The following is a 25,991-nucleotide window of genomic DNA, read 5'->3' as shown; positions in this document are numbered from 1 at the left end:
TAACACTTTAAATTAATTTTAGAACAAGATGCACCAGACCAAAATATTTTTTTTAAAAATTGTTTCATTGCTTAGAAAATAGTGAATGCACACATTTCTAATGTAACAATTAAAATTTGTTAAGAATTAAACAAATCATATGAATTATCATTTAACAACTGCACACTGCAAAACTAACAAAAATTTACAAAGCAAAATTAGGATTTGATTGTGAATGTGATAAATTTCTGAGACACAATGTAAAGTTCAAAATTTGTAAATTAAAATTCTGTTCAGAATTTTTGAATTGTAATTGCTGTGCACCATAGGTTTCCAAAGTTAGCACTGAGGACTACTAGGGGGGCGNCATTAAATCAAAAGTAGTTATTCAGGATGATTTTTTTTTTTTTCTTTTGGCACACTACACCCTAACTATAAAAAGTCACAAACTCAACTAACTAGGAAACAAAGACTTAATTGTTTTCCTACCTTTTAAGGAAAATTAGGATTCCGCACAGTTTAAATTTTTTTCCCTCATGCAAACAAATCAAGTCACCACTTTCAAAACCTACCATAATTAAGTGGTAAACTGAAAATTTTTACGGGTGCTCTGAACATGTAATTCCAAAATTATATGAATAAAAAAAATACAGAATATTAGTTAATTGGTAAACGATGAAAAATTGATAAAAAGAGTCCAATAAAATAAAGAAAAAAAATTTAAAATGTCCCTTAATTTTTATTTTTAATAATCATTCAATAAAATTTCAATTTTATAATTTATTCATAAAAACAACAAATGCAACGAAATTTACAAAGCAAAATTAGGATTTGATTGTGAATGTTATAAATTTCTGAGACACAATGTAAAGTTCAAAATTTGTAAATTAAAATTCTGTGCAGAATTTTTGAATTGTAATTGCTGTACACTATAGGTTTCCAAAGTTAGCACTGAGGACTACTAGGGGGGCGTTAAGGATTTTTAGAGGATCAGTAATAACTTATAGGAATTTTTATTAAATATTGTAATTATGAATAAGAAATTTAGTTTTTCTCTTTTAAATTTTAGTTATTTTAAGTTAGTTTAAATTTTTTAGTTTCCTTTTTATGGGAGCACTTACAACTTTTACACAGTGTCCATTTTCACTAAAAAAACTGTTATTATAAATTTTTTGGCTAATAATAATTTTCACTATTACATTGTGATAAAGTATAGCAGGACAAATTTTAAAAAGTTGACAAAAAAAAAAATATTTTCAGGAGGCACTAATAAGTTTTTGTCTTTGAAATTGAACAATGATTTAAAAAAGACTGGGGAAATAAGCTTTACACAAAAGCAACATCAACAAATTTACAAACTTTACACTGCATGATAAATGATTATAAAATTAAATTTTAAAAAGTTGAAAAGAGAAACCAATTCTGTCAATTTACTGACCATTTTCTACTTCTAAATAAGATTTCTTATTTCCTTTAGCACTGTTGGTTAGTTTTTCTGTGATATCCATTTGACGCAATATTTCATCTTTTATATCTTCTAAAGCTCTAAACAAATCATATTCCAATTCATTTTCATCCAAAGCTTCCATGAGCTCTTGAAATTGAAGTTTCGTAGTGTAATAAAAACAAGCATCATCATCTTCTCTATAATATGAAATATATATAATATTAATTAATTTCAAATGAAGACAAGAAATAGCACATTTAAAAGGCTGAAAAGTAACTACTAGTAAGAACTTTTGCTACAGGTTAGTTGTAATATTTTTAATAATCACTATCTCTTAAAACCTGTGGCAACTTTTTAAAAAATAAAGTTAAAAAAATTTTAATGTTATTGATATTAATAAATCAAGGCATTACTTTTGAAGCTTTTCTCAAAATATGTAATCGGTTTGTTATTGTGTAGAAAAGAAATTTTTAGAATATTTATAATAATACCATGTTTATTTAAATAGGGTGCGTAGCCAAATTTTTCAACAAAAAATAAGCACCTTTTAAGCACTTTCAAGCACTCAAAAAATATTTTTAATTGCTTACCAAGTTATCGATAATTGATGGTTTTATTTGCTTTCCAGTGACGAAGACAATAGCGCGTCACCAAGGATGAAATTAACAAGAGAAATAAAATTTTCTATCACTATTATAGAAAAAAAATTTACAATGTTTAGTTGGTCCCCATAAGCAGCAAAAATTCGAGATTTCTCGATTCGATTCTAGAGGGCAGAAAATGAAGTCTGAAATTGAGAATTTCTTGCAAAATGTGGCGGACTTACGCATGAGACAAAAATCCTGCCCATTGAATCCAGCTCAGTATACGCAAATGCGGACCCGCAAGTATTTCCTCAAACATGTAAAACGAATGGTGTTTGGTTATGGACCGACAGTAAGGCGAAATAGATTGGAAATAAATTAATTGTGAAAATGTAGAATAGGACAATGCCTTTTTGCATAATTCATGGAGAAAATTAACATAGTAAAGAAAAAATATCTCATTTTGGAAAAGGGAAAATTAAGCACTTTTTAAAAATACCCATTGAAATCAGCACATTTAAGGGCTTTTAAAAAACGAAAATAAACACCTTTAAGCACTTTTTAAAAATTTTAGGGCTTTTAAAAAACGAAAATAAACACCTTTAAGCACTTTTTAAAAATTATACGCACCCCGTTAAAAAGGAATAATAAAATACACATGGGAGTGCATTTCCAACAAAAACATGGAACTGGCAGACAATTTTTTAATGCCTAACTGTTAGATTTATTAGCAAAATGGACAGTGGCAACCACATGGCCACAACAAAATTTGATAGATACCGCTTACGGGGCATAGATGCAGTGTTGCGTGATGATGGTGGTAGCAATTGTTAATTTGCCCCATAGAAACTACTAAGATCTTTTTCCGTGTAAATGAGAAAAAATTATAATTCTCATCTTTTTTCATTATTATTAGCTGTGGTGAAACACATAATTTTATTAATACACACATAATATTATATATAAATTCAGTACATTTAAGAAAAAAAATTTAGAACATAACAGCACTACATATGCAGTGTTGTGCTAAAAAAATTATTTAAAAAAATCACCCTGAATAAATTTTGATCTAATCATCATATCTTCACTTACTAAGACATGATCTTAATGGTTCGAGGAGGTGACCATAAATATATTAATAAATTAATACAGGCAAGATTTTATGTTACAAAATCAATTTCTGATCCGAAAAATATTCAGGGTAGCTGCAATCTGCAAATTATGGTCCCAATATTTTGGTCAGGAGAATGATGCAAGATTTTAACCATATTAAGAGAATTTTATAAGTGAATTTAAAAAAGTTTTCTATACAATTATAAAATTTGATTATCCAAAGCAATTTTATGTCTAACTTTGTAATCCCCAAGGAAAAAATAATTTTTCAAAATTATTTATAAAATTATTCATAGGTTTTTAATATTTTATTTAACAATAGTAAAAAAAAATTGCGAATAACAAAGGAAAATTAATTTTTTATGATTTTAAGAAACATAATTTTAAGTGGCAAAATACAAAGTTTTAGCAAAATTGGTCAAATAGTTTGTGAGAAATTGAACTTTAAGCCTGACTTTTTGAAATTATATTCCGTAAGAATTATTCAACGAATTTCCTTCGTATTTAGCAACATAATATTCTTTAAAATAATGCCATAAGTGATTGCAAGAACTTTCCATTTGTCTAAAAAGTCCTTGATATATGGCGAAGTAAGCAAAAATTAAGATTACATTATGTGGTCCAAACTTTACCATAAAAAAATCTGATCATTAAATTAAAAGTAGTTATTCAGGATGATTTTTTTTTTCTTTTGGCACACTACACCCTAACTATAAAAAGTCACAAACTCAACTAACTAGGAAACAAAGACTTAATTGTTTTCCTACCTTTTAAGGAAAATTAGGATTCCGCACAGTTTAAATTTTTTTCCCTCATGCAAACAAATCAAGTCACCACTTTCAAAACCTACCATAATTAAGTGGTAAACTGAAAATTTTTACGGGTGCTCTGAACATGTAATTCCAAAATTATATGAATAAAAAAAATACAGAATATTAGTTAATTGGTAAACGATGAAAAATTGATAAAAAGAGTCCAATAAAATAAAGAAAAAAAATTTAAAATGTCCCTTAATTTTTATTTTTAATAATCATTCAATAAAATTTCAATTTTATAATTTATTCATAAAAACAACAAATGCAACGCAATATGAAACTATATACTTACACAACAATTCTTCGACATAAAAACCAGTACTTTCGACCATGACGATCTAGGCCAATATATTCTTGCCGACTTAAAAGCATATTTTTTTCTATTTCAGAAATACAATCGGTAACACCTGGAACCTATTGAAAGAGATGCCAAAATGTTATCAAATTCACGTATTAAAACTGAAAATTATCGTAAAAATTAAAAGTGTTTTACCTTTATTACTACATCAATATTTATTATATTTTTATAATTTTAATTCTGATGCAGTGGTGGTATGTTTTTCCAATGAAAAATTTTAATTTAAAGACTAATCATTGTACAAATTAAAATATTTTTTTATTATAACTCAAATAACAAAAGATAAAGATGATAAAAAATCAGTGAAGAAATAAATTATCTAAAAAAATCATCATTAGCATAATGGATTATAATATATCACAAAGATAAAGAAAGGTGAAAGGAGAATGATAAATTCATTAGTTCTGAAATAGCTTAACAATATCTTTAGTCAAAAAATGGTGGAAAGACGCTTTTTCTTAAATTGAAAATAGAAATAAGTTTTTTCAAATTTAGGAAAAGAGGTAAGCACTTGAACATTTTAAAAATAATGTTTTGAAACACAAATGACTGCCTGTGTCGAGAGAGCAAAAAAATGTCTGTAATGAGCGGGGTCGTTTTGTAGAAGTGTCCGTAACGTGAGGTTTCACTGCGTACATTTTTTTTTTTTTAAAAATCACAAATTTTGGATACTAACTACATCTTTGACGTGCTGATAAAAAAAGATGGATATAGAATCAACAACCAAGTTAAACTTTATAAATAACAAGGTTGGTAATATTACTCGGCCATTGGAAAAATTTAATAAGAAAAATTATAAAAATTATTAATTTATACAAATTTTTTTTTCATTTGGCAAGTTTAATAATGATGTTGAATTATGTATTTTATTCAATTAATTTTCTTAATATCAGAAAAATACAGTAATTTCAAAATCATTATTTATATATGATATGGGGAATTTGACAGAAACATTTCTGCACATCAGTACGGGGATATTTCCATATTGTGAACTGTCGCAGCAACTACAATCACCAAGGGACCAAACAGATTTTAAACTTAAATTTTTTTTTTTTTTTTTTTAATATGTTTGCCTGGGGGTGGTTACAAGTTACACCTTTTGAGTTGGTCCCATGCTGTGATTTTTTTTTCACTTTTTTGTGGGTCAATTTATTAATTTAAATAAATTTTTATATCATTTGGCAAGTTTAATTATGATGGTGAATTATGTATTTCATTCATTTAATTTTTTTAATATCAGAAAAATACAGTAATTTCAAAATCATTATTTATATATGATATGGGGAACTTGACGGAAACATTTCCACACATCAGAAGCGGATATTTCCATATCGTGATGTGTCGCGCCAACTATTATCGCCAAGGGACCAAACAGATTTTAAACTTAAAAAAAAAAAAAAAAATTTAAATATGTAGATGTTTGCCTGGGGGTGGTTACAAGTTACCCCTTTCGAGTTGGCCCCATCCTGTGATTTTTTTTTCAGTTTCTCGAGGGGCCGCTGCCGGTCTTGGCAATTATTCTGCCACAGATCACGATATGGAAATCTCTCCATCAGTACAATGAGCTATCTAAATTCGATAATCGTAATCACCTGTCTTTTGTACTTGCAATGAAACAAAAAATAAATATAGGTAAACAGTTAGTCAGTTTTACACAAGTTAGTCTCATTCTAATATTTTTTTAGGTTTTGTTTTATATCACAATCTGAATTACTCAATTTTAGTCAAAAATATTTTTAATACAATACAGAAAAAATTTATACAAAATTTTTAAGGTTGAGATTCCTTTTTTAGCCTTATTCCAGTGATATTAAATATTTCATCTAGAGGAATAAAGAGGATATTTAAACTTATTTCATGTTCAAAATGGACTAGTAAATTAATAAAAATAGACTAAATATATGACAAAAGTGTAGTAAAATTATGTAATATATAACCAAAAAATATGACAAAAGTGTTGTAATTATAATTTTCCATTAGCCATAAAAAAATAAAGTCCACTTCTCGGTTAGCCACATGGAAGCGAAAAGTTGTCAAACATGTAGAGTGCCACCAACTTTTATTTTTTTAAACACTTAAAAATTAAACAAAATAAAAAAAAATTTAACCATACAAAGAAAAGTAGTTTAATCTCCTTGCCTTGGCGCTCAACTAAAGGAGAAGTATAGAGGATAATTTGTTATTCAATATTTATAATTTACTGTTAAATATTTTACTTACACCCATTTAATTTCATGCTTATAAAAAAAAACAAGTATTTTTAAAGCTGCCCAAGACATAAATATATATGCTTTAGCTCCTCAAGAGTTTTTTTTTAACAATGTACAGACAGAGTGGAAAATTTCCATAGACAGCAGCCAACGAGAAACAAAAAAAGATCACAGAAGGGAACTGACTGCTTTTTTATTCATATTCCATAAGGCAGAGAATAATCAGAATTCTCCCTAGAAATAAAAAAGGACATGGTGCTTCCTATTCTAAAAGAGCAGTTAGAGTTTTGAAAGAGCAATCACTTAGCACAGTAAAAAGTTATCAAAATGTGTAATGTGTAATAGTATGAAATAATTGAATTTGAACCTCAACAATTTTTAAATTATCCTCATATATTATTTTGAGTGTATATTTCAAAAAATAATTCTCCCTCATTATTAAAATAAGAGAAAATTTGTAGCTTACAAAAATAATTAGAAGCAAGTTAAAAGACAATAAGTTAGTGTTCTGCCTAAGCGTTTTTATCATGTCAGCCTGTCCTACTTGCCCTTTGAACCCAATAAATGCACCCTATTTGTCCTTTTTATAAAAATAAGTTACCATCCCTTAAAAACACTGCCTTTTAGAAGAATTAACTGTTGAAATAATAATTACACAGAAAAACTATCCGTGTTTATAGGTTTAATTCTGATTACTATTACATATATTTAATTTGTGATTATCTTCCACTAGTTAAATTTTAATGAGATATGCCTTTTTTCAAGGGGAATATTAATAAATTTTTGAAAAAAATAATAAATAGAAAAAAAATTTTAAACTGTTTATAAAAAAAAAAGCATGCTGAGATTGTCCCTTAGCATGTCTTTAATTAATATTTATAAACTACAAATTTTTATCTTATTTAAATAACGGGTGAAAATTAATTTTTGAAATTTGCACATAAATAGTAAAGATGGCAACATACAAGTTGTTGAGGATCAAATTAAATTATTACACATTTTGATAAATTTTTATGATGTTAAGTGAACCCTTTCAAAATCTCAAATGCCTTTTTCTGATGAACATAAATTTTGTTAAAAAAAAAAAAAAAAGTAATATTTGCATTGTTGGCAACTGCAATCGATGAAACAGATCATAATACGGATTTATTCCCCAAAATATTGGGAATNCATACAACTTGTTGAGGATCAAATTAAATTATTACACATTTTGATAAATTTTTATGATGTTAAGTGAACCCTTTCAAAATCTCAAATGCCTTTTTCTGATGAACATATATTTTGTTAAAAAAAAAAAAAAAAGTAATATTTGCATTGTTGGCAACTGCAATCGATGAAACAGATCATAATACGGATTTATTCCCCAAAATATTGGGAATAAAAAGTTTTTAGCAATTTTTCTGAAAACTTATTTGTGTGGACTTACAGACATACAATTGAAATTTTAACAAACTAAATAGAAAAAAATTAATAAATAAATTCTGTGCACAACAACAACAAGAAAAAGTACTTATATACACATTAAGGGTGGTATAAAAAAACCTAATACCCCATCACATACAGTAAGTCTCTATACCACAATACTGATAGACCTATCGTCACATCAGAATTGATTAAAAATCACTAACAGGATATTTCAGTATCGTGATCTGATACACCAACTACAATCACCGAAGCACCAAGTTTATTTTAAACGTGGAAAATATTTTTTTACAAAAAAAACATGTAGAGGTTTGCCCGGGGGTGGCTACGAGTTATTTCTTCCAGTCGGCCCCGTTCTGTGATGTTCTTTCTAGTTTCTCGGTAGCTGCTGCCCGGAAGTTGCCAAGACTAGGTGATTATTCTGCTACAGATCAAGATACAGAAATCTTCTCGATTTATTATTTGAAATCGCAGAATGAAACAGATAAGTACTACTTTTATTTTAAACCTGTTACTGACAATGTTTGAATATATTAAGAAAGTTAACAAAATAGGACTTACTTGATTAGCTCTACAAACAACACAAGTCCAATCTTCAGATGGAACTTCTTCTAAAGGTGGATCAAGGCACGCTAAGTGATACACAGCTGGACATGTCTCACAACACAATAAGTCACCAAGTTTGTGACAGGATCGACAATGATCATCATGATAAATCATACCTTCACAAATTAAATCGTCTCTCGCAGGAGAAGTTGTTAAGAAATTATCACATAAGAACTCTAACACCATTAAACGATTTTCCACAATTGTAAAAGGATATTCACAGTTTTTTACCACATGTAAAACATCCTTATATTCGGGATCACTCCCTAAATACATTTGTAATACAGCGGGCCAGGTCATGCTGTCTATTAAATAAAAATGAATATTTACGGTGTCTCGCATATCTAATGGTGCAAACATAGTGCCTTGTGCTTCTTCTTCTCGAAGAATAGCTTTAAGGAGCATGATATGAACCTCGGACAGCAAAGAGGTCTGATCGGGTGATGACAAAACACCACAGAATTCTTCAAATAAAAAAGGTGTTAGTCTTAAAATATTTCTAAAATGTCTAAGCACTTCATAGACTCCTAAAGCTTGCATTAAATTATCAGTTGTAATCAACAAGTCATCACTAGATTTCGGGAGCATCAATTTAGGTAACTCTCTTTCTTGAAGAAATACAGGAGTTGATGCTCTTTTAAACCATTTCTTTTTTGCTGGTGTTGAGCTGGAAATTGTGCTAAAACTACTTTGAGAATATACACTTAATTCATCGGATTCAGCATAACTAGCCTCCGATTCATTATCTTCATCTTCGATCTCTTCATCCCTTTGAAATTCACTGTCATCACTGGATATATTTTCATCATATTCTTCTTCTCCATCATAGTCTAATAAATGTGATGAGAAAAAATTACGTCCTCGGCTTGATTTATCACGTAATCTGCCTCGATAATGCACATGAGACCCCCTACGAGACGGACTACTTTCACCTGGTTTTGTTGATAGTCGTGAACCATGATTACCCGAACCAGCGTATAAATATCTTGGTTTTTTTTGTAAATTAGATCTATGCGAAATGGCTGCTCTTTTCGGAGGTCGTCCGCGACCTCGTCGGCCTCTTCCTGACATTTTTACTAGATTTTATCAAAATTCATAAATATGATCATGATTGATTGATTTTCACACCAAACTTGATTGACAAGGATGCACGCAATTAGCGTTTACTTTTCAAAATGAAAATATTTATTGACGCCATTATTGCCATAGGCTTTCGGCAGTCACGTGACCTAACTATGACAACGTCGAATCTAATTGTCAACAAATTAAGTCGATTTTATAACTTCAATTCAGTGAAATACACTTCACAACAGTACTAGAACACATTTTTCTCAAAAATAATCATCTTACTTACATTGAAATTCAAAAATAGGTTTAATAGGATAGCAAGGGTAAAGGAGTTCCTCTGTAAGTCCTACTAGCGTGCCTGGGCATCTAACGGTTGCGAGAACGATCTTCTAGTTGGCGGGTAACAAAGAGATTTCCAGAATTATACTTCAAATGATTACCAATCTGCACAGTTTTTGCTCTTGAGATCTACAATGATGTCAGTAATGATGGTTATTCAACAAAAATTTTACAATATTATTCAGATTTCGAAAATATTTTTCATCAACAAAAATAACATTGCGCCATCTTGGATGCTCTGCACAATTTCGCCAACCAATCAGAGATCGCGTTACATATTTTTAACTAAATAGCCATTTTAAAATATAAAAACAATAATTCAGGATGCTAGCAAATTGTCACACTGTTGAAAAGTGTGTTAACAATCACAAATGTTTATTTTTGAAGCTTATAATTACACAGTGTAAAAAAATTATGTATACAAAGAAAAACAGACATTGTTTAAAATTAAGTTCAGTGTCGAGATTAAAAATAATCTCTTGTATTTACCACTTATGAAAATATTAAATTTATTTGTAAATAGACATTATACGAATAAATTGACCTTAATTTGTTTAAATTTTTATCAGATTTGGATATACATCTATGTAAATTGTAACTAACACAGTTTTTGCTACTAGTAGTCACCACTAACTTAGTTTTATCGTATGAATGAATCATTGCTTTTTAAGAACAGTAATAATATAAACTTAATAAATTTTATTAGTTTGTAATATATATAGGCCACTTCTACATACATTCACAACATTTTATTATCTAACTGGTTAAAAATAATAACTTTTCGAGCAATGCAACAATCTGAAGTTTTTGCGAACGCATATACGTTGATGGCTGATCTTGTTCAAGTTCCTGCGATTATTTAGTGGATCATTTACCTTCTATTGCAAAGGAAAAATACAAACAAAAATGTGATTATTGGTTTGGAGCACGAGTTTTTATTTTATAAGAGTATAACTATTCACGATGATATGAAATGAGCAAGCAAATGCTTCAGAATTTTAAGGAGCATTCTTACCGTGTGCAATTCACACCAGTCACCCACAGGGACAAATGAGAATCTGATTTGCTGAAATATATTCTCCCGCGAAAAATTAACCAATCAGATTCCCTTTTACCCTTTATAGCGGTCGAAGATGTGAGATGTGGATACAGTGTGAACGGTCGCTTAGATTATGTTTCCACTCCAGGGACAAAGCGAGAAGCATATTAATATTTTGACAGCAAAGGAAAGAATTAATCTCATAAGTGCGTATAATGCTCACTACACGGTTCACACTCTTCTGTATTCAAGGAAAGCATGAATTTTAAATGTACTATGTGCAAAATAAAAATCAATCTCCTGAATAACCTTTGATCCCAATAATCGGATCTTCACGTTCTGGGACTCAATCTAAATAGTTCGAATAATAGAACCTCAAATATGCATATTAATTAATGCAGATGATATTTTAAGTCACGGAATTACACATAAAAACCTAGTTTTCCTAAATAAACATACCTAATTTTTCGACGGATACCCAAAAATATAGGGGGCAGCCGCAATTTGGGAAATATGGTCCTCTTAATTTGCTCCGCAGAAGCGATCCAAAGTTTGAACCCCTTATTGTTAATTTAACTTTTTGCGTATTTCGCTATATCTCGAGACATTTTTAAGTAAATTGAAAAATCCTTGCACACAACTATAAAATTCGTTTAGCCAAGAAATAACTTTTAGTAAAAATTTATTATCTATTATTATTTTATTTAATAAAAGTTGTAAAAATTTTGAATTGTAACCCAAGTAACATATATTAGATAACATTAGAAAACAAGAAAAATCTAACATTACTTTGTATAGCCTTCAAATACTAGAAAGATACAGATAAGTTCGCTACTTCATTTTAATCATATTACGTTAGATTCTATACAAACTAAAACATTATTTCGCATTGGTTTTAATGCTGTAAAATACAAGATTTTGAATTTTCTGCTTTTATCTTGCATAGTTTTTTTATTTTTGGAATTAGCGAGGGGAATATTTTGATGGCAATAGAATAATATGGCGATATAATTTTACTTCATTTTCTGTATTGCTGTGAAGCAGTAAAACAGAACACAATAGTTTTATAATGACATTACTCGCATTATTTATTTAAGAATATAGAAATACTAAGTTCATCCAGTTTCTCCGTCTTATTCCAAATTATAATTCGTGTTCAGCTGATTTCGATTAATGAAAATTTCAAATTTAACTAGGAAATAATACTTGAGTAGCTAAACTTATGATTATTTTTTTCTTTTCTTGATACCAAGCATTTTCTGATAAATTTTATATCATTTTCATTTGTTAATTTTAATTTTAAATGTATTCCTATTTTTCTTTTAGAAATGAGCCAATTTTATCAAAATATCAATTGAATTTGTTAGTTTATAGAACATGTTTTATAAAAATCATTATTCTAGTCATATCTCATTTTACTCCAGTCATTTGTAATTTTACAATTATCATACATCGTTGACATTTTGAAATTATGAAATTGCGTTTTTTTATATTGCAAAAATACTTTTACGAGGGCACATCAGAAATTTTTAACAATTTGATAATTATTCACCATTAGCGTGTGGAGAGTCATAGAAGAAGGAAGTACGGTAGTTTCTGTCTCGATTTTTAAATAGATTAAAAACTGTTAAGTTGGGAATCTATATGGAACTGAAAACTGCATTGAGCATACTTCTAAAAGAATACGCCGTAGAAATTTCAAAAAATATTTTTGACAATTGATATTAAGATACGGGAAAATATCGTAGTGCATTCCTATACAACTGAGAAGAGCAGGAGAGGGAAGAGGGGTACGTCAAGGCATGGAACCGATTTTCTCCCGAGATGGCGTATTCGAGCGTTGTTGTACACGCTCGATGTCGCACTAGAGCTGCGGAATGGACTATTGGCGACGGTCTGGGAAACATCCGTGACTATGATCCGAAGACATGCCATCACGATTTTGATCCTCTGCAGAGGGGATGGTATCCCCTCTTCGATAGCCCAACGACCTTTCCGCGAAGTCGAGCACTTTACGGTAGAACAGTTTAACGAAGACCAATACCGCACACCCTCGGTCACTGCGCAGATTGATCCAAGTGATCACCCACCCGCACACTGACAGCAGCCAGTGATGCTTTACTTCGGTGATCTGTTGGGAACCGTGTCTTAACGATTACTCCACTGCGTCGAGCGTTGAGATCGCGAATATTATGCATTTTCAAAAACTTGTTTTCACAAAGGAAAGCATGTTTTGTAAATGAAAGACCCTTCAGATGAAAATTTAAGCAAGGTTCTTTTCTACATTTTTTTTTTCTTCATAATGTAAATGTCTCTCAGCTACTTTTTAAATATCAAGTCAATCAAAGAACTAGTTTACTATTTGACTATTATATTATTTAAACTATGATACAATATATACTTCTTGTCTCAAATTTGAGTCGAAAAATTCAAAATTAAGGTAATAAACACAATGCTTATGATATAAATACTCACAAGCTAGAGATAGTGTTTAACGACAGTATTAAAAGAAAATTGCTACCGATATCATTTCGAAAAATTTAAAGTAACCAAATTTTAAGTATATTCAATAGTTTTTATTGCGCGACTGCAACATATAAAAAAATTTGATTTATTGGTCGTATGCGTGCCCTCAATAATTAAATATTTTTATAAGTCCTCCTCAACATTTCTGACAAACATAGGAAACTTTTTCCAGTCATTATTATTTTAAATCCATTGAAGGTAAAAGCAAGAATGATATTAATCTTTTACAAATGTTTAGCAGATTTAAGATATTTATTTTCTTATGAGTTAAATTTAGAGAGTGATTGTATATTTCAGTGTGAGTCTGTATTTTAATTACGCTCGTCACAAAAATTGGACACGCTGCAACCATAAGTTATGCCACCGCTTTCACTTAGTTATGCTCTTATGCATGCTGTTTGAAGCAAATTAATATTATTAAAACAAGGACTTATATCATTGAATATTATTGACAAGGGGGCTAAGCGCCCTGTTCTCTGACGCTCACCAACCCCGATGATTGCTGATTCAATTGCTGTTTCTTGGCATGAAATAGTTGAAATTACTCAAGTAAAAATATATGTACTATTAAAGAGCACTTGTGCCTCCACTTCCTACGTCCAAATATCTCCCTTATGATGTTGTTAAGTGAACTTAAATCATTTTTCTAAGTAATCATTTTTTTAAAATAACATTTAAAAGTATATTGTTCGAACAGTTCACAGCTGTAATTTTATATTTTTGCTTGCCAAATGAAAAGATGTATATTTTAAATACAATTTTTACTTTCATCACTTTGTTCATGAAGCTGAAAATTAAGTTCTAATTAAAATCATTTAGAGAATCTCTTTAACCGTAATATACTAATGTAATTTGCAGCAAAAATAATGGTTGTAAAACAGTTGTGGGGGATGAGTACAATGACAACCTTAGTCTATCTAAAAGTACCTCGTTATTGTATCGAGTTAGCATTTCTTATATACCAGTGAATTAATGTTTAATTTTCGTAGTGGTAGTTACGCTACACGGTTAATAAGATCAGGCATTGATTTAAATAATTTTGTCTTAAAATGTAACGTAGAATTTCAATATTCTAATAATAATTATAACAACGATCATTCTAAATTTGGAAGCCAAACAAAATAAAAAACGTAATAATAACAATACAAGTAATTTTGACCTTTAAATTAGGGAAGCAAAGATATTTATAAGAAAGAAATAACTTTATAACTTATATAAATTTGATGCTGATAACAACCAAACCAATATTAAAATTAATGTGGGAAAATTGGATCCCATCATGTGATTTTCCAGCCAATAAAAATGTATTGACAACAACTGAAAACTGTAACACCATCATTAGATTTTTATATATAGTAAAAAACTTCACCCAAAAGCCTATGGAAATACTAACATAAGGGTTTTTCTATGCATTCTTCATCTAGAATATTTACACACAGTAAATTTTTTTAAAAACTTTAAATCCGTTATGAAGGTAGCTGTAAACGTGTGTGATTTCATCTAGGTCCAAGAATAACTTTCATTTTAAATTTTTTAACAAAGTTAAGGTTAATTCAACAATTTACACTAAAATTAACTTTTATGCTTTTCTACTAATTGAATTTCTTTACAAATATACGCGTGCCTCCCCTCCCTTGTTATTCAGAATTCATTTCAGTGCCCCTCGGGATCAAAAGGTTGCAGATTTCTATTTTAAAAGGTTGGTCTCAGATAAACTTATTAATTAGTGCTAGCTCTTAATTCTGTTATGGAAATAGTTACAGCTATAATAACATACTTTCTCTAGGTAGTTATTTTTATTTTATTTTATGCATTTCGATTCCTGATGCGAAACATAATGCTGACTGATCAGAGATAACTCCTCGTTTGACAATAGTTATTTATAGCTGTTAAAAAAATACAAGGTCGTGGCTAGCTTGTGAGCAGGAGCAATTCGTTCGGTAGGCAAACTGTTAAAGCAGCAGGAGCAATTCGTTCGGTAGACAAATTGTTAAAGCATGAGGGATAGACGCAATCTGAAAAATATGATCCAAATAGTTTAGGTAGGAGAATGGTCAACCGTTTCGGCTCGTAAATTATTTGTGCCTAACGTCCTTTTCAAAAAAAAAAANAAAAAAAAAGTAGAGACACAAGTGTGCACACAGCAGAAATAAAATAGATTTTTCTACTATACTACATTAATAGAGTTGCTATTTTCTTTCGATATAAAATTAAACCAAAGTGCTTTTTTAAAGCTAAAAGTAGTAGGTGACAGAAAGAAATGTCCACTTTGAATAATGAAATAATTACTATGATTCAACAATGACAAGTTTGCAGGTGGTTGAAAAGCTTAGCGATACAGATAACTTTTTCACAGGCGAGAAAAGTTATATCAGCGCCAAATAAGTTGTCTTAATTAACTGTCCCCCAATTCTAATATTTCATTTCATCTTTCTTTGCCTTCTTCTCCTGAATCGCTAAAAATAATTCTACGGTGCGCTGGACTCTCACCTTGTACACGCAAACTCATGATGGGAGAATTATACCTCCTTTATCATGCAAGTGTTTTTTTTTTGTTTTTTTTTTCTAAAGTAGACCACTTTTTTTTTTAAAAAAAACCCGAGCACAATTGGGTTAAGGTAATTGACAATTTTTGCATATTTCGCCTTATTTCTGAAACTATATAAGATAATCAAAAAAATTTACAAAATTGTAAAACTCATTTATTCGAAAATAATTTCATGCAATTATAATTCGTAATGTAATAAGGTTCGAAAAATGTTTGAATTTTAAGGTATACAAATATTTTTATATTGCTTTAAACAACGTAAGCTTAAATGATAAAATAAAAATTTCGAGCAAATTTGGCTTAATAGTTTCTGAGAAATGAAATTTCAAGCATTCGTATTTTTAAAATTTCATTTTTCTGGAATTATTCATTTGATTTCTTTCGAATTTCGGGCTTTGCCAGATAAAAGCGCACGATTCAAAATTTTGTTTATATTCGCGCTTCTTATAATTCTAACACACACACATATAACTAACATGAGTTTTATAATTTTTTGGACATTTTTAAATAGTTCTAAAGATATTGCAAAATACGCAAAAACATTGAAAGGTCACAATCTTTCGACCACTGTACTGCCTTAATTATTATTTTCAAGATGCCTGAAATCTCTCATATTTTGAGGGTTATGAAACTAAATTCGAAAAAAAGGTATCTTTAATCAGGTAAAGTATGCTACTGCTTCAGATTTCGTAACCTTAAATGCCATCTGCGCGAGAAAAATAGCGCATTTAAGATTAGCTCTATGAACAATTTCCGATCGTTAATTCAAAAGTAATGAATGGGTTCCCTCTTTTTTTTTTTAAATTTTATACACATTTCTGACACTTTCATGGGGCCGTTTTTGCTAATTTTGCAGTTGTACTCTCATAAGCGAAAAAAAAAGAGAGATGAACATTTCTTTTTTGTAAAAATTATTGATAATTTTTAATTATAAAATTAAAATATTTTGTTAAGTAAAATTTTAAATTGTGATTAATGAATTTGTTTTAATTCTAATGTTGATGCAATACTTATGGTACATAGTATACTTTTGGAATTTTTTTTAAATTAATCATTTATATTTAACAATTTCAATATTTATAAGAATCTTTCAGAAGCTAGAATTACTCATCACGAAACGACCTATTCAAAACCATTTTTTCTTTCTTCCTTCCTTCTTTTTCCCTATAAAAATATCAAAGCAGCAACTTTCGCTTAGAATAGAACATATAAGTCCTTGTTGCAAGTAAAATATTTGTAATCAAATCCAGTAAACTGGGTCATGAATAATGATTTGGAAATTTCAACCGATAGATGAAATTTCCAAATCATTAGATGAACCTTTCGATCATCTAATGATCACCTTTTCGATTAGATGAAAAGAAAAAAGATAGCTGGAAAGGGAAAAATAATAAAATCTGATTAAATCAAAAAAGAAAAAAAAAATGCTGGAAAGACATATACATTCATGCAAATTTTAATCCAAATTTCAAAAGACTATTAATGTAAAGAAAGCAGAAGTTATTTTTTCATAAAAGCTCAGTATTTTCCAATAAAATATTCTTGAATTTTCTTGAATTTAAAAAAGAAAATTAAATGTTTTAATACTCAATTTGTATAAAAATCATATTTTATTCAAAAATTTTCGTTTAAGCCAAATTTTTGTCATGTTAAAAGTTTAAAATTCTAGTAAAAATAGAAATAATAATATAGTAACAAATATGAAGTCTTTCCTTACCTAGATATCCATCAAATGCGCTCATTTTCCACATCGTTCGTAGAATAATTAAAGCTAGAACAAGACGGGTTATCATTACACCTCAAAACATTCTGTTCATGTAATGTTTTCCTTCTTTCATTATTAATTTTTTACTAGAGATTATGAAAAGTAATTTGAAATTCTTACACTAATTATACTTTTCTTAGAGACATTTGAAACTTAAATCTATGTTGAAAGAAACTACTAGCGACATATCTGAAGTCGCCAAGCAGAATTTAAAAGCTTCGCCAAATGAAAAGAACTTTTATAAAAGGGTTAACACGATTCGAGCAGCTGATCGTAAGTTTTGTTTATTGAAGCAAACGATTTTGAAAAGAAACTAAAATTTGTAAAATTTTCGTGATGAATTCGCCAGATCTTTGTACAGTTAGTTCTCCAATTGCAGAAGCAGAAAATCGACAAAATGACGAACAGTGGAATAAATCTTTGATTGAAAAAGTAAGACATTATAAAACGATCAGATTGTTTAATAAGTAATAACTCTGTTTTAGAACGTTCTCTTTAGAATTAAGCTTTGTAAATCTTCATGCTATGAGATTTTATTTTTAGTTTTATTTTGTGATTGTTATCTGCTTTAGGTCAAATTAAAGTATTTATGATATCTATTTCAGTTTTAAAAGCGTTTTTGTTAAAAATTTGTTCTTTTCTTCTTGCATAGCCAAACTGTAAGTTCTTCAAGATTCGTATTCCTGATAAAAAATATAAAAAAATTCTTCTAATTTATCATGATATTTTGTTTTTTGTCCTGATATTCTCGATTTTTGTGTGTTCGAAATATTAGGTCTACTACGCATAAAAATACGTGCTTTATTTCTATCTATTTTAAGAATCAAAAGATTTGGATTCTCGATCCAACATCTTTTTATTTTAATCAAAAATCGCCAACTTCGATAGTTTTAACTAATAATATACTTGATTCAGACTTACGCGCAGGATTTATAGCTCAAAACTTTTCAGGGATTAAGACTTTTTATAAATAAGAAACAACAATTTTGCTTGATCAAATTTTTATGGATAAATTAAGGGGTAATATGCATATATATTGTTTCTAGGAAATACTGTTCAAATGTTGTATGGGGTGAGTTTTCTAGTTTAACAATTACTGATTTGTTTACCGTCTGATTTTAAAAACGATTAATCCCAACCCACAATGCAGTAATCATTGAGGGATCATCCACAAAATTAGATTTGTACTCAAATGTTAAGCAGATATTCACTGATTTTCATTTCGAGATTATTGAAAACCAACTTGAAAAATTATTTGTAAAAGAAGGGCTTTTGATTGATTAAAAATTTTAATTAGGTATGGATATAAGGAAAAGACAACTAATTAATAGTTTTACTTTTTTTAGTCCAACAGTACTATAAAAATATTTTATATGTATTGATCTCAAGGTGATTGATAAAGTTGTCCAATACTCCATTAATAAAACTATCCAGGAAGGTATTGAAACTTTCTGTTCTGATCTCAGAAAATGAAAATAGTATGTTATCATTCATTTTAGGATGAAATTTGCCTTTATAAGACATATTGTACTTTTAATTATAATGTGAGGCAAATTATACTTTTTTTTGTTATTTATTTGCCCTTTTTAAAAATAGTATGGGGTATGTGTATGCTCTTATTTTTTTACTTGTAAAATGTTGTTTTATTTTCTTTCATTGGTCCACTACGAAGCCCGTTTTTCAATTTTTACAATTTTCGTGTGGCATTTTTTCTTTCCATTTAGTTTTAAAATTGATTTATTGAAAGGTTTTTAGTGTCAAGGTTTTTTTCCCTATGAGTTTTCCCCCCCATCATAAGTTTTCCCCTAATCAATCAAACATTCGAATGATATCTTTAAAAACTTTCTTTCTACATTGTTTCATATTATGTTGTCGAAGCCTTGACGTTTTGCATACTTCTAAAATTACATCTATTCCACAACTCTTAACAATTAAAATAAAACGTAGGAATTTTTTGAAATAAATTTTTTTTTATTAAAATCAGAAAACTAAATAATATAAAAAAGAGTTCTCTTTTCCGGTAGATTTAGCGGAACAGTAAATTTGGTTATTTTTCGATAAGAATGCTAGATTAAAAATTATTTTAGAATTCCAATTTTTTATGATCAATATTGTTTACATTTTTACAAAAATTAGAAATTTTTAAGTTTTAAAAACAGTAAAAATGTATCCTTTGATAAAACTTATTAGAATTTGATTCCGTAGTTTTCAGAAACATCTAAATTTATTTTGCACCAGCTCTGTATAATCATTTTTTTTATTGACCGATATTGAAGTACATAAAGCACGTTTAAATTTATATCTAACATAGAATTTTCTATAGCACTGAAACTTGTAAAATCATTGATATCTTTTCAAGTATTTGGAAAACATTTAAAAGTAGTAAATTTCGACATCTGAAGGAGTCGATAAATAAAACTTTAAAAAAAAAATTGCATCACTTTAAATCTTTAAAGAAATTCAGTTTCGCTCTTAAAAGAGCGATCTTATTTAAATTTTACGCATGCGATGATAAGGTTAAACACTCTTAATACCAGAGCTAGTATTCTCAATATTTTTTATACATTATTGCAATTAACAAACAGAAGATTTCAATTTAAAAACATCTGTCAATTTTAACAAGGAATTTTAAATTAAGTGTTAAAAAACTTGCCCAAATTATCGAATGGTTTTGTTATATATATCTTTCTATCTATAGTATCTCCTGATATATCTATAGTATACATCAGTATATATCTATAGCAGTGTTTCCCAAACTTGTGACTTTTGTGTACCCTTTCTAAATTTTTTGTAACGCTGTGTAATTAAAAAATGAATGCATTTTTATGTTTATTTTGAATGAATGAATGAATTTTATGTATGAATGAATGTTTATTTTTACTATAAAAAAGTGCACAAAAGTTAAAAATCACAACTGGCTGTTGACACCACTAATTATTAACTGTTAACTCTGCAAGAAATAGTCAATTGAAAAATACGTAATCGTAAATTTTCATGACTAGCTCTGTTTTTAAATAAAAGTTTTTGAAATTTTCGCTTGTTACAAGATATTTCACATAAGAGCGCGTAGTCCCGCTAAACTGTTCCCGTACCTCTAGGGCAGGGTTTCTTAACTTGTGGTTCATGGACCCCTAAGGGGTCCATGAGTCATATTTTGGTAGTCCACTAACTACTCCTATTTTTTAAAACGTTTGGAAGCCTACCCATTGCTTGTAAAACGATCTATGGCAGCTATAATTCCGTTTGCTACGGTGTATCTTTGCGAAGCGGGATTTTCCACACTCGTGACAATAAAAACAAAACATCGAAATCGATTGAATGTTGAACATGATATGCGCGTTACTTTGTCGAAAACTACCCCCCAATTCAATTTGTTAATTAAGGAAAAGCAGCAGCAACCTTCACATTAAAAATTTCAGTTATAAAAATTTTGTATACTATTAAAATAATAAAATTAAATGTTTTCTAATAATGGATGGTTTTTGCAATTATTTTTTTCACAGGGGGGTGGTCTGTGACTTCTTAAAATTTTTTAAAAGGGGTGCATTATACCAAAAAGGTTGAGAAACACTGCTCTAGGGGTACGCGTACCACACTTTGGGAAACACTGATCTATAGTATCTTTCAAAACGTTTTTCTCTGAAAAATGTATTTTATTAACTAAATTAATTCAAAGCATGCTTCTGAAATTAAAAAATACAACGGAAATAAACAGCGAAGATATGAAACAGCATGTCACCAAAACTTCGCCAATTGCATTTTAGCACAAATATTAAAAAAAAAAAAAGTTTAAAACTGCTTTGAAGCTCATTTCTTTCAGGATGATCATTTAATTACATTAGCCTTGAATCAANTTAACGTTCTAGGATTCAATCTTATTAGTTCGAGGAGGTGGCTTTGAATATGTTAATTATTTAGTGCAAACGATATTTTAAGTTACGAAATCAGACACAAAAACGTACTTTATCTGAATAAACATGCCTTTTTTTTCGGTGGATTCAGATTGTTGTGCACCTAAAATCTATGGGGTAGCCGCAGTCTAGGAAATATGGTCCTTGTTCAGGAGATTTGTTCAAAGTTTTGACCCCTTAATGTTAATTTTACTTTTTGCGTATTTTGCCATATCTCGAGATTTTTTTTAAGCGAATTGAAAAACCGATTTCACTCAAATTTTGCCATGTAAAATCATATTTTTTGAAACGTTGTAAGGAATTGCATACCTTACAATTTAAAATGTTTTCGAGTAATGTTAAATAAAATAATAACTATTTGCTAAATGTTATATTCTGCATGGAATTATCTTTTATGAATTTTATAATTGTATGCTAAAATTCTTAAATTTACTTAAAAAGCTTTCGATGTATGATGATGATATTAAGTTAATTAACATCAAGCAGTTCAAACTATTGGAACTATGTTTTCGTGGCCAAAATTCATAGTGCGTCGTTAAAAAGGTATTCAGAGAAAGTACACCTTTGTGTCTGATTTAATTATTCAGTCTAGTTCGTTTTTTTTTTCACACTGTACATTTTTATGCACAGTTGCATAATCCCACAGTGGTCACTTAACACTAGATTGCCTAAGGAAGTCATTTTGTCTGCTTTTAATTTCAATTAGAAAAACAATGACGCACAAAATAACACAATTTCTTAGAATTTTGTGCAACATATAATTTTTTATTGTTAATATTTAGTAAAAACTTGTTATAAAACTGTAAATAATATAAAAAATACTAAAAATTAATTTTTGACAAATTTATTTACACATTTATTCTTTTAGAATCCATTAATTTTGACTGCTTTTGGGCAATATAGGTATATACTAAGTATCAGTCTTTCTAGTGTTAAGCAGAAATTTGTAAAAAAAAGAAGAAAAAAAAAGGTTTTTAACCTGCAAAAGTAACTTTCAAATTTTCTCTGTATTCTTTTATTAACATATTTAATTTTTAAAATTTCAAAGATGATATGTTACAAAATATACAGTTCTTTTTACCGTTTTTAAAATTAACTTTCGCTCTATATACTACCAATTAACCAATATTCGGCATAAGCTAATGTATTCGTGCGTGAGGCTATTATGGGCAAATTTGCACTGGCCCCATTTAACTTCCAATGGAAAAAATTTGAATTGGTTACAAGTGTAACATATTTAGTGTAATTTATTTTCAAAACTGAAATGATTTTGTAGAATGGTATACTCCTTACAAACAGAGGTTTCAATCTGAAGTAAAAAAATAATCTATAAATTTTTATAACGATCCACTTTTTAAAATTTTTAAGATAATTTAAAGGATATGTTTTATTAGGTTTGTTAAAATATTACACTTTAATATCGATGATTTAAAAAATAAAACAAAGTTTTCAATATATATTTATTTTTAGCCACAGATTAAACTAAAACAAAACTGTCCCTTCTTCTCTTTTGCGAGGTGTTTACATTGCTCCAGTGTGGGAAATATCACTAAGCCATGCACCCCGTGTATTGTCCATTTGGGTCATTTCTGCATCAAGTTAAAACTATTAAAACTGATTCAATTTAAATTCTTATATGTTCACAACAAAATAAATATAGTAAATTTCTTAAAATGTCTTTTTAATGAAATATCTTGTGCCATATTAAGAAATGGGATTAATTACCAGATTATAATGCATAACAATGTTTCTAAAAAGCTTTTTTTCTGGTTAAATTGTGAAGGGTTTTTTAAGTATGGATGGTGTTTTCTACACAAGGGAGCGCTGCAAGCCCCCTCACTGCCTATATTTCCGTATTTCTGTTTTTGGCGTGATTTGAAGCCATTTGACTCACAACGTGATCAGATCATTGGTGTTTTGTACATTGGTGTTTTGTACATTGGTGTACTTTAGTAGTATTTATTGTGTACGTGTATTCGTTACCTGATTTATTATTTGTGTTAAAAAAAGAATCGTTATTTGAAGATCAGCCATTTCAAGACGTACGAAGTATCATTAAAAAAAATCGTTATAAAACACTTCTTACCTTGTTAACCATACACCAACTTCGAAATCTAAACCTAAATGATAATTTGCAAAATGAACTTAATCTCGGTGCTCGAACAATATGCTAACACTAGCGTATGAAGGTGCACGGCTTGCACCAAAGAACAAACAGTAAATTAACAAGTAAAAAGAGGCCAAATCAGAAGTGCCTAAAAAGAAGAGAATTCTTTTTAAATCTACCAACCATGTCATTTTTTTTAACAGGACATCTCTAAATAACTAAAACTAATTTTCCTTTTAAACCCACCAGAATTACTTAATATTATTAGTAACTTATGAAATGCATTTGAACTCAGAAATTGTATAATTCATTTCTTTGATTAAAAACAGAATGAGCTGTAGTAAGCAGCAGCATACTTTCTAACCGGTAGTAGAGCAGGTCAAGAGATTGTTGTTGTTTATATTTATATTGAAAACTTCATCCATAGCATTTAATAGTACTCATAGACAAATGAACTTGTTTATTGGTTAATATACAAGATAGACAGGCTCTAAGGTTTCGCTCTTTTTCTCATAAGGTTTCAGTGCTATGGTGTTATATATTAGAGATCAACCTAGACAGGTGATCAGGTACCTGTACTTGTATTATTTCACACACGAACTAAGCGTAATGTGCCATTTGCAGAAGAAAACCTACTCAAAACTTTTGTTTTAGACGGTGCTTTACAGATTGCTCGACTTATATTCAAATCTGGAAAGAACTAATTTGTATAGCAATTTTAACCAAAATTTGAATAATTAAAGCATTTATTAAAAATGTCTGTGCTGGTCAATACTTCAATCATTAAAAAATAAATCATTGTCTTTATTTTAGGATAGGATACCGATATCCCAAGGAGCTTGTTCTCCTAAAATGGAGACGATAACAGCATCAGTGTCTCCAATGTATGCTCAGAAATCCGTCTCCAAACAAAATGGCGTACCCTACAAGAAAAAAATGAGGTTGGAAGATGAAGATTACGATTCTTTGGAGATGGCTTGCAATTTGACTTCAGAGATAGCTGATGACTGTGAAGCTTTCGGCAGGCATGTCGCTGCACAATTAAGGTTAATGACGCGAATGCAGAAATTCATGGCCGTCAGACTCATTTCTGAAATATGTTTCCGTGGCCAAATTCAACACTTGTCTCTGTCCACCAATATTGTGAATTCATCCCAACAACAGTCTCAGCAGCAGCAACAAACACACCTTCAGGCGCAGCCCGTTTTTCCGCGGCCTCCTCATATCTCAACCGCATCCATTTATGCAAGATTACCAGATTATTCGATGCTTCACCAACAAGGTATGCGTGCGCCTAACCTCCCACCTTTCCAGGGATTTATGCAACCTCAACAGGAGCATGGACACTTGGAATCAGTTGGACCAAATTTTAGTAGCTCTTAAAAATGTAATGGATACTTAATTTATTCTACCCAGATTCAGTTAGCAAAATTGTAAATGCTACTATCAATTTCGTCAGTTAAAGCTTGTTTTGAAAACTCTAGAAGAGACCTTTCTTAATTAATTTTTTTAAAACGAAAATTCATGTATCTTTATTTCATATTAAATATACTAGATGTTTATATTGTTTTTTGTCAGAACCAAAGATTCAGACAAGATTACAAGGCCCCTTAATTTTGTTTGATTTTGCCATATGTATTAAAATGAACCACCTCTGAAAAATCAATAATAAAAGATTGCTAATTAAAGAAAAATGAAATTTGTGTAAATTTCGATTTTTTCTCTTGCGAGGAAATTTATAAAATTTCTTTTAAAAAATTGGACATTCAAAATATATTTTTACAAAGTTTCTCATTGGAAAAGGCGATGTAATTTGTTTTATCAACCCTATCCGAGCCTTCTAGTCAAGGGCCTTTTGTGTTAGACCTCGACCACGTTAGTTGTTCTGAGAACATAGGTATTAAAATTAAATATTTTGTAGAAGTTTATTTGTCAAATGTTTTAGTATTACATTTTTCACGAACCATGCTTTCGTTTGTAGCGCTGTGATGTACACCGAAGAGCCATTACATTGTGACCACCCTCCATCTATAACAATGGGCTCGCCCTGAAACAATGTTTTCATGGGGCACATTAGGACCCATAATCCTCATAGAACAATCCCTGACGTCTGTAAGCTACTTGAACATAGTTGCAGACCAGGTTCACCCATTC

General features: G+C 29.4%; 2 protein-coding genes across 3 annotated transcripts in view; one reads left to right on the top strand and one right to left on the bottom strand.

Annotated features, from left to right (window-relative positions):
- Positions 1-10,514, bottom strand: part of LOC107437194 (nucleosome-remodeling factor subunit NURF301 E(bx)) — a 47,489-nt gene extending 36,975 nt beyond the window's left edge. Inside the window, exons 1-3 of the mRNA XM_043048960.2 lie at positions 8,490-10,514; positions 4,231-4,352; positions 1,418-1,623 (exon numbers count right to left, since the gene is read on the bottom strand). Of these exons, the coding sequence (XP_042904894.1) occupies positions 1,418-1,623; positions 4,231-4,352; positions 8,490-9,605 (1,444 nt within the window). The 5' untranslated portion in view covers positions 9,606-10,514. The remainder of the gene's footprint in view (positions 1-1,417; positions 1,624-4,230; positions 4,353-8,489) is intronic.
- A 7,541-nt stretch (positions 10,515-18,055) lies between these two features.
- Positions 18,056-25,763, top strand: LOC107437195 (uncharacterized). 2 transcript variants are annotated; one of them, XM_016049113.3, is made up of 2 exons: positions 18,056-18,251; positions 24,651-25,763. In XM_016049113.3, the coding sequence occupies exons 1-2, from the start codon at positions 18,156-18,158 to the stop codon at positions 25,218-25,220; spliced, it is 666 nt and encodes a 221-aa protein (XP_015904599.1). In that variant the 5' UTR covers positions 18,056-18,155; the 3' UTR covers positions 25,221-25,763. The 2 variants fall into 2 exon arrangements, with proteins under 2 accessions (XP_015904599.1, XP_015904600.1); XM_016049114.3 differs by lacking the exon at positions 18,056-18,251 and adding an exon at positions 18,865-18,891.
- Positions 25,764-25,991: the final 228 nt, after the last annotated feature.

Source organism: Parasteatoda tepidariorum, chromosome 4, assembly GCF_043381705.1.
Source record: "Parasteatoda tepidariorum isolate YZ-2023 chromosome 4, CAS_Ptep_4.0, whole genome shotgun sequence".
Lineage (NCBI taxonomy): Eukaryota > Metazoa > Arthropoda > Arachnida > Araneae > Theridiidae > Parasteatoda > Parasteatoda tepidariorum.
This window is presented reverse-complemented; position numbering and strand designations above follow the sequence as displayed.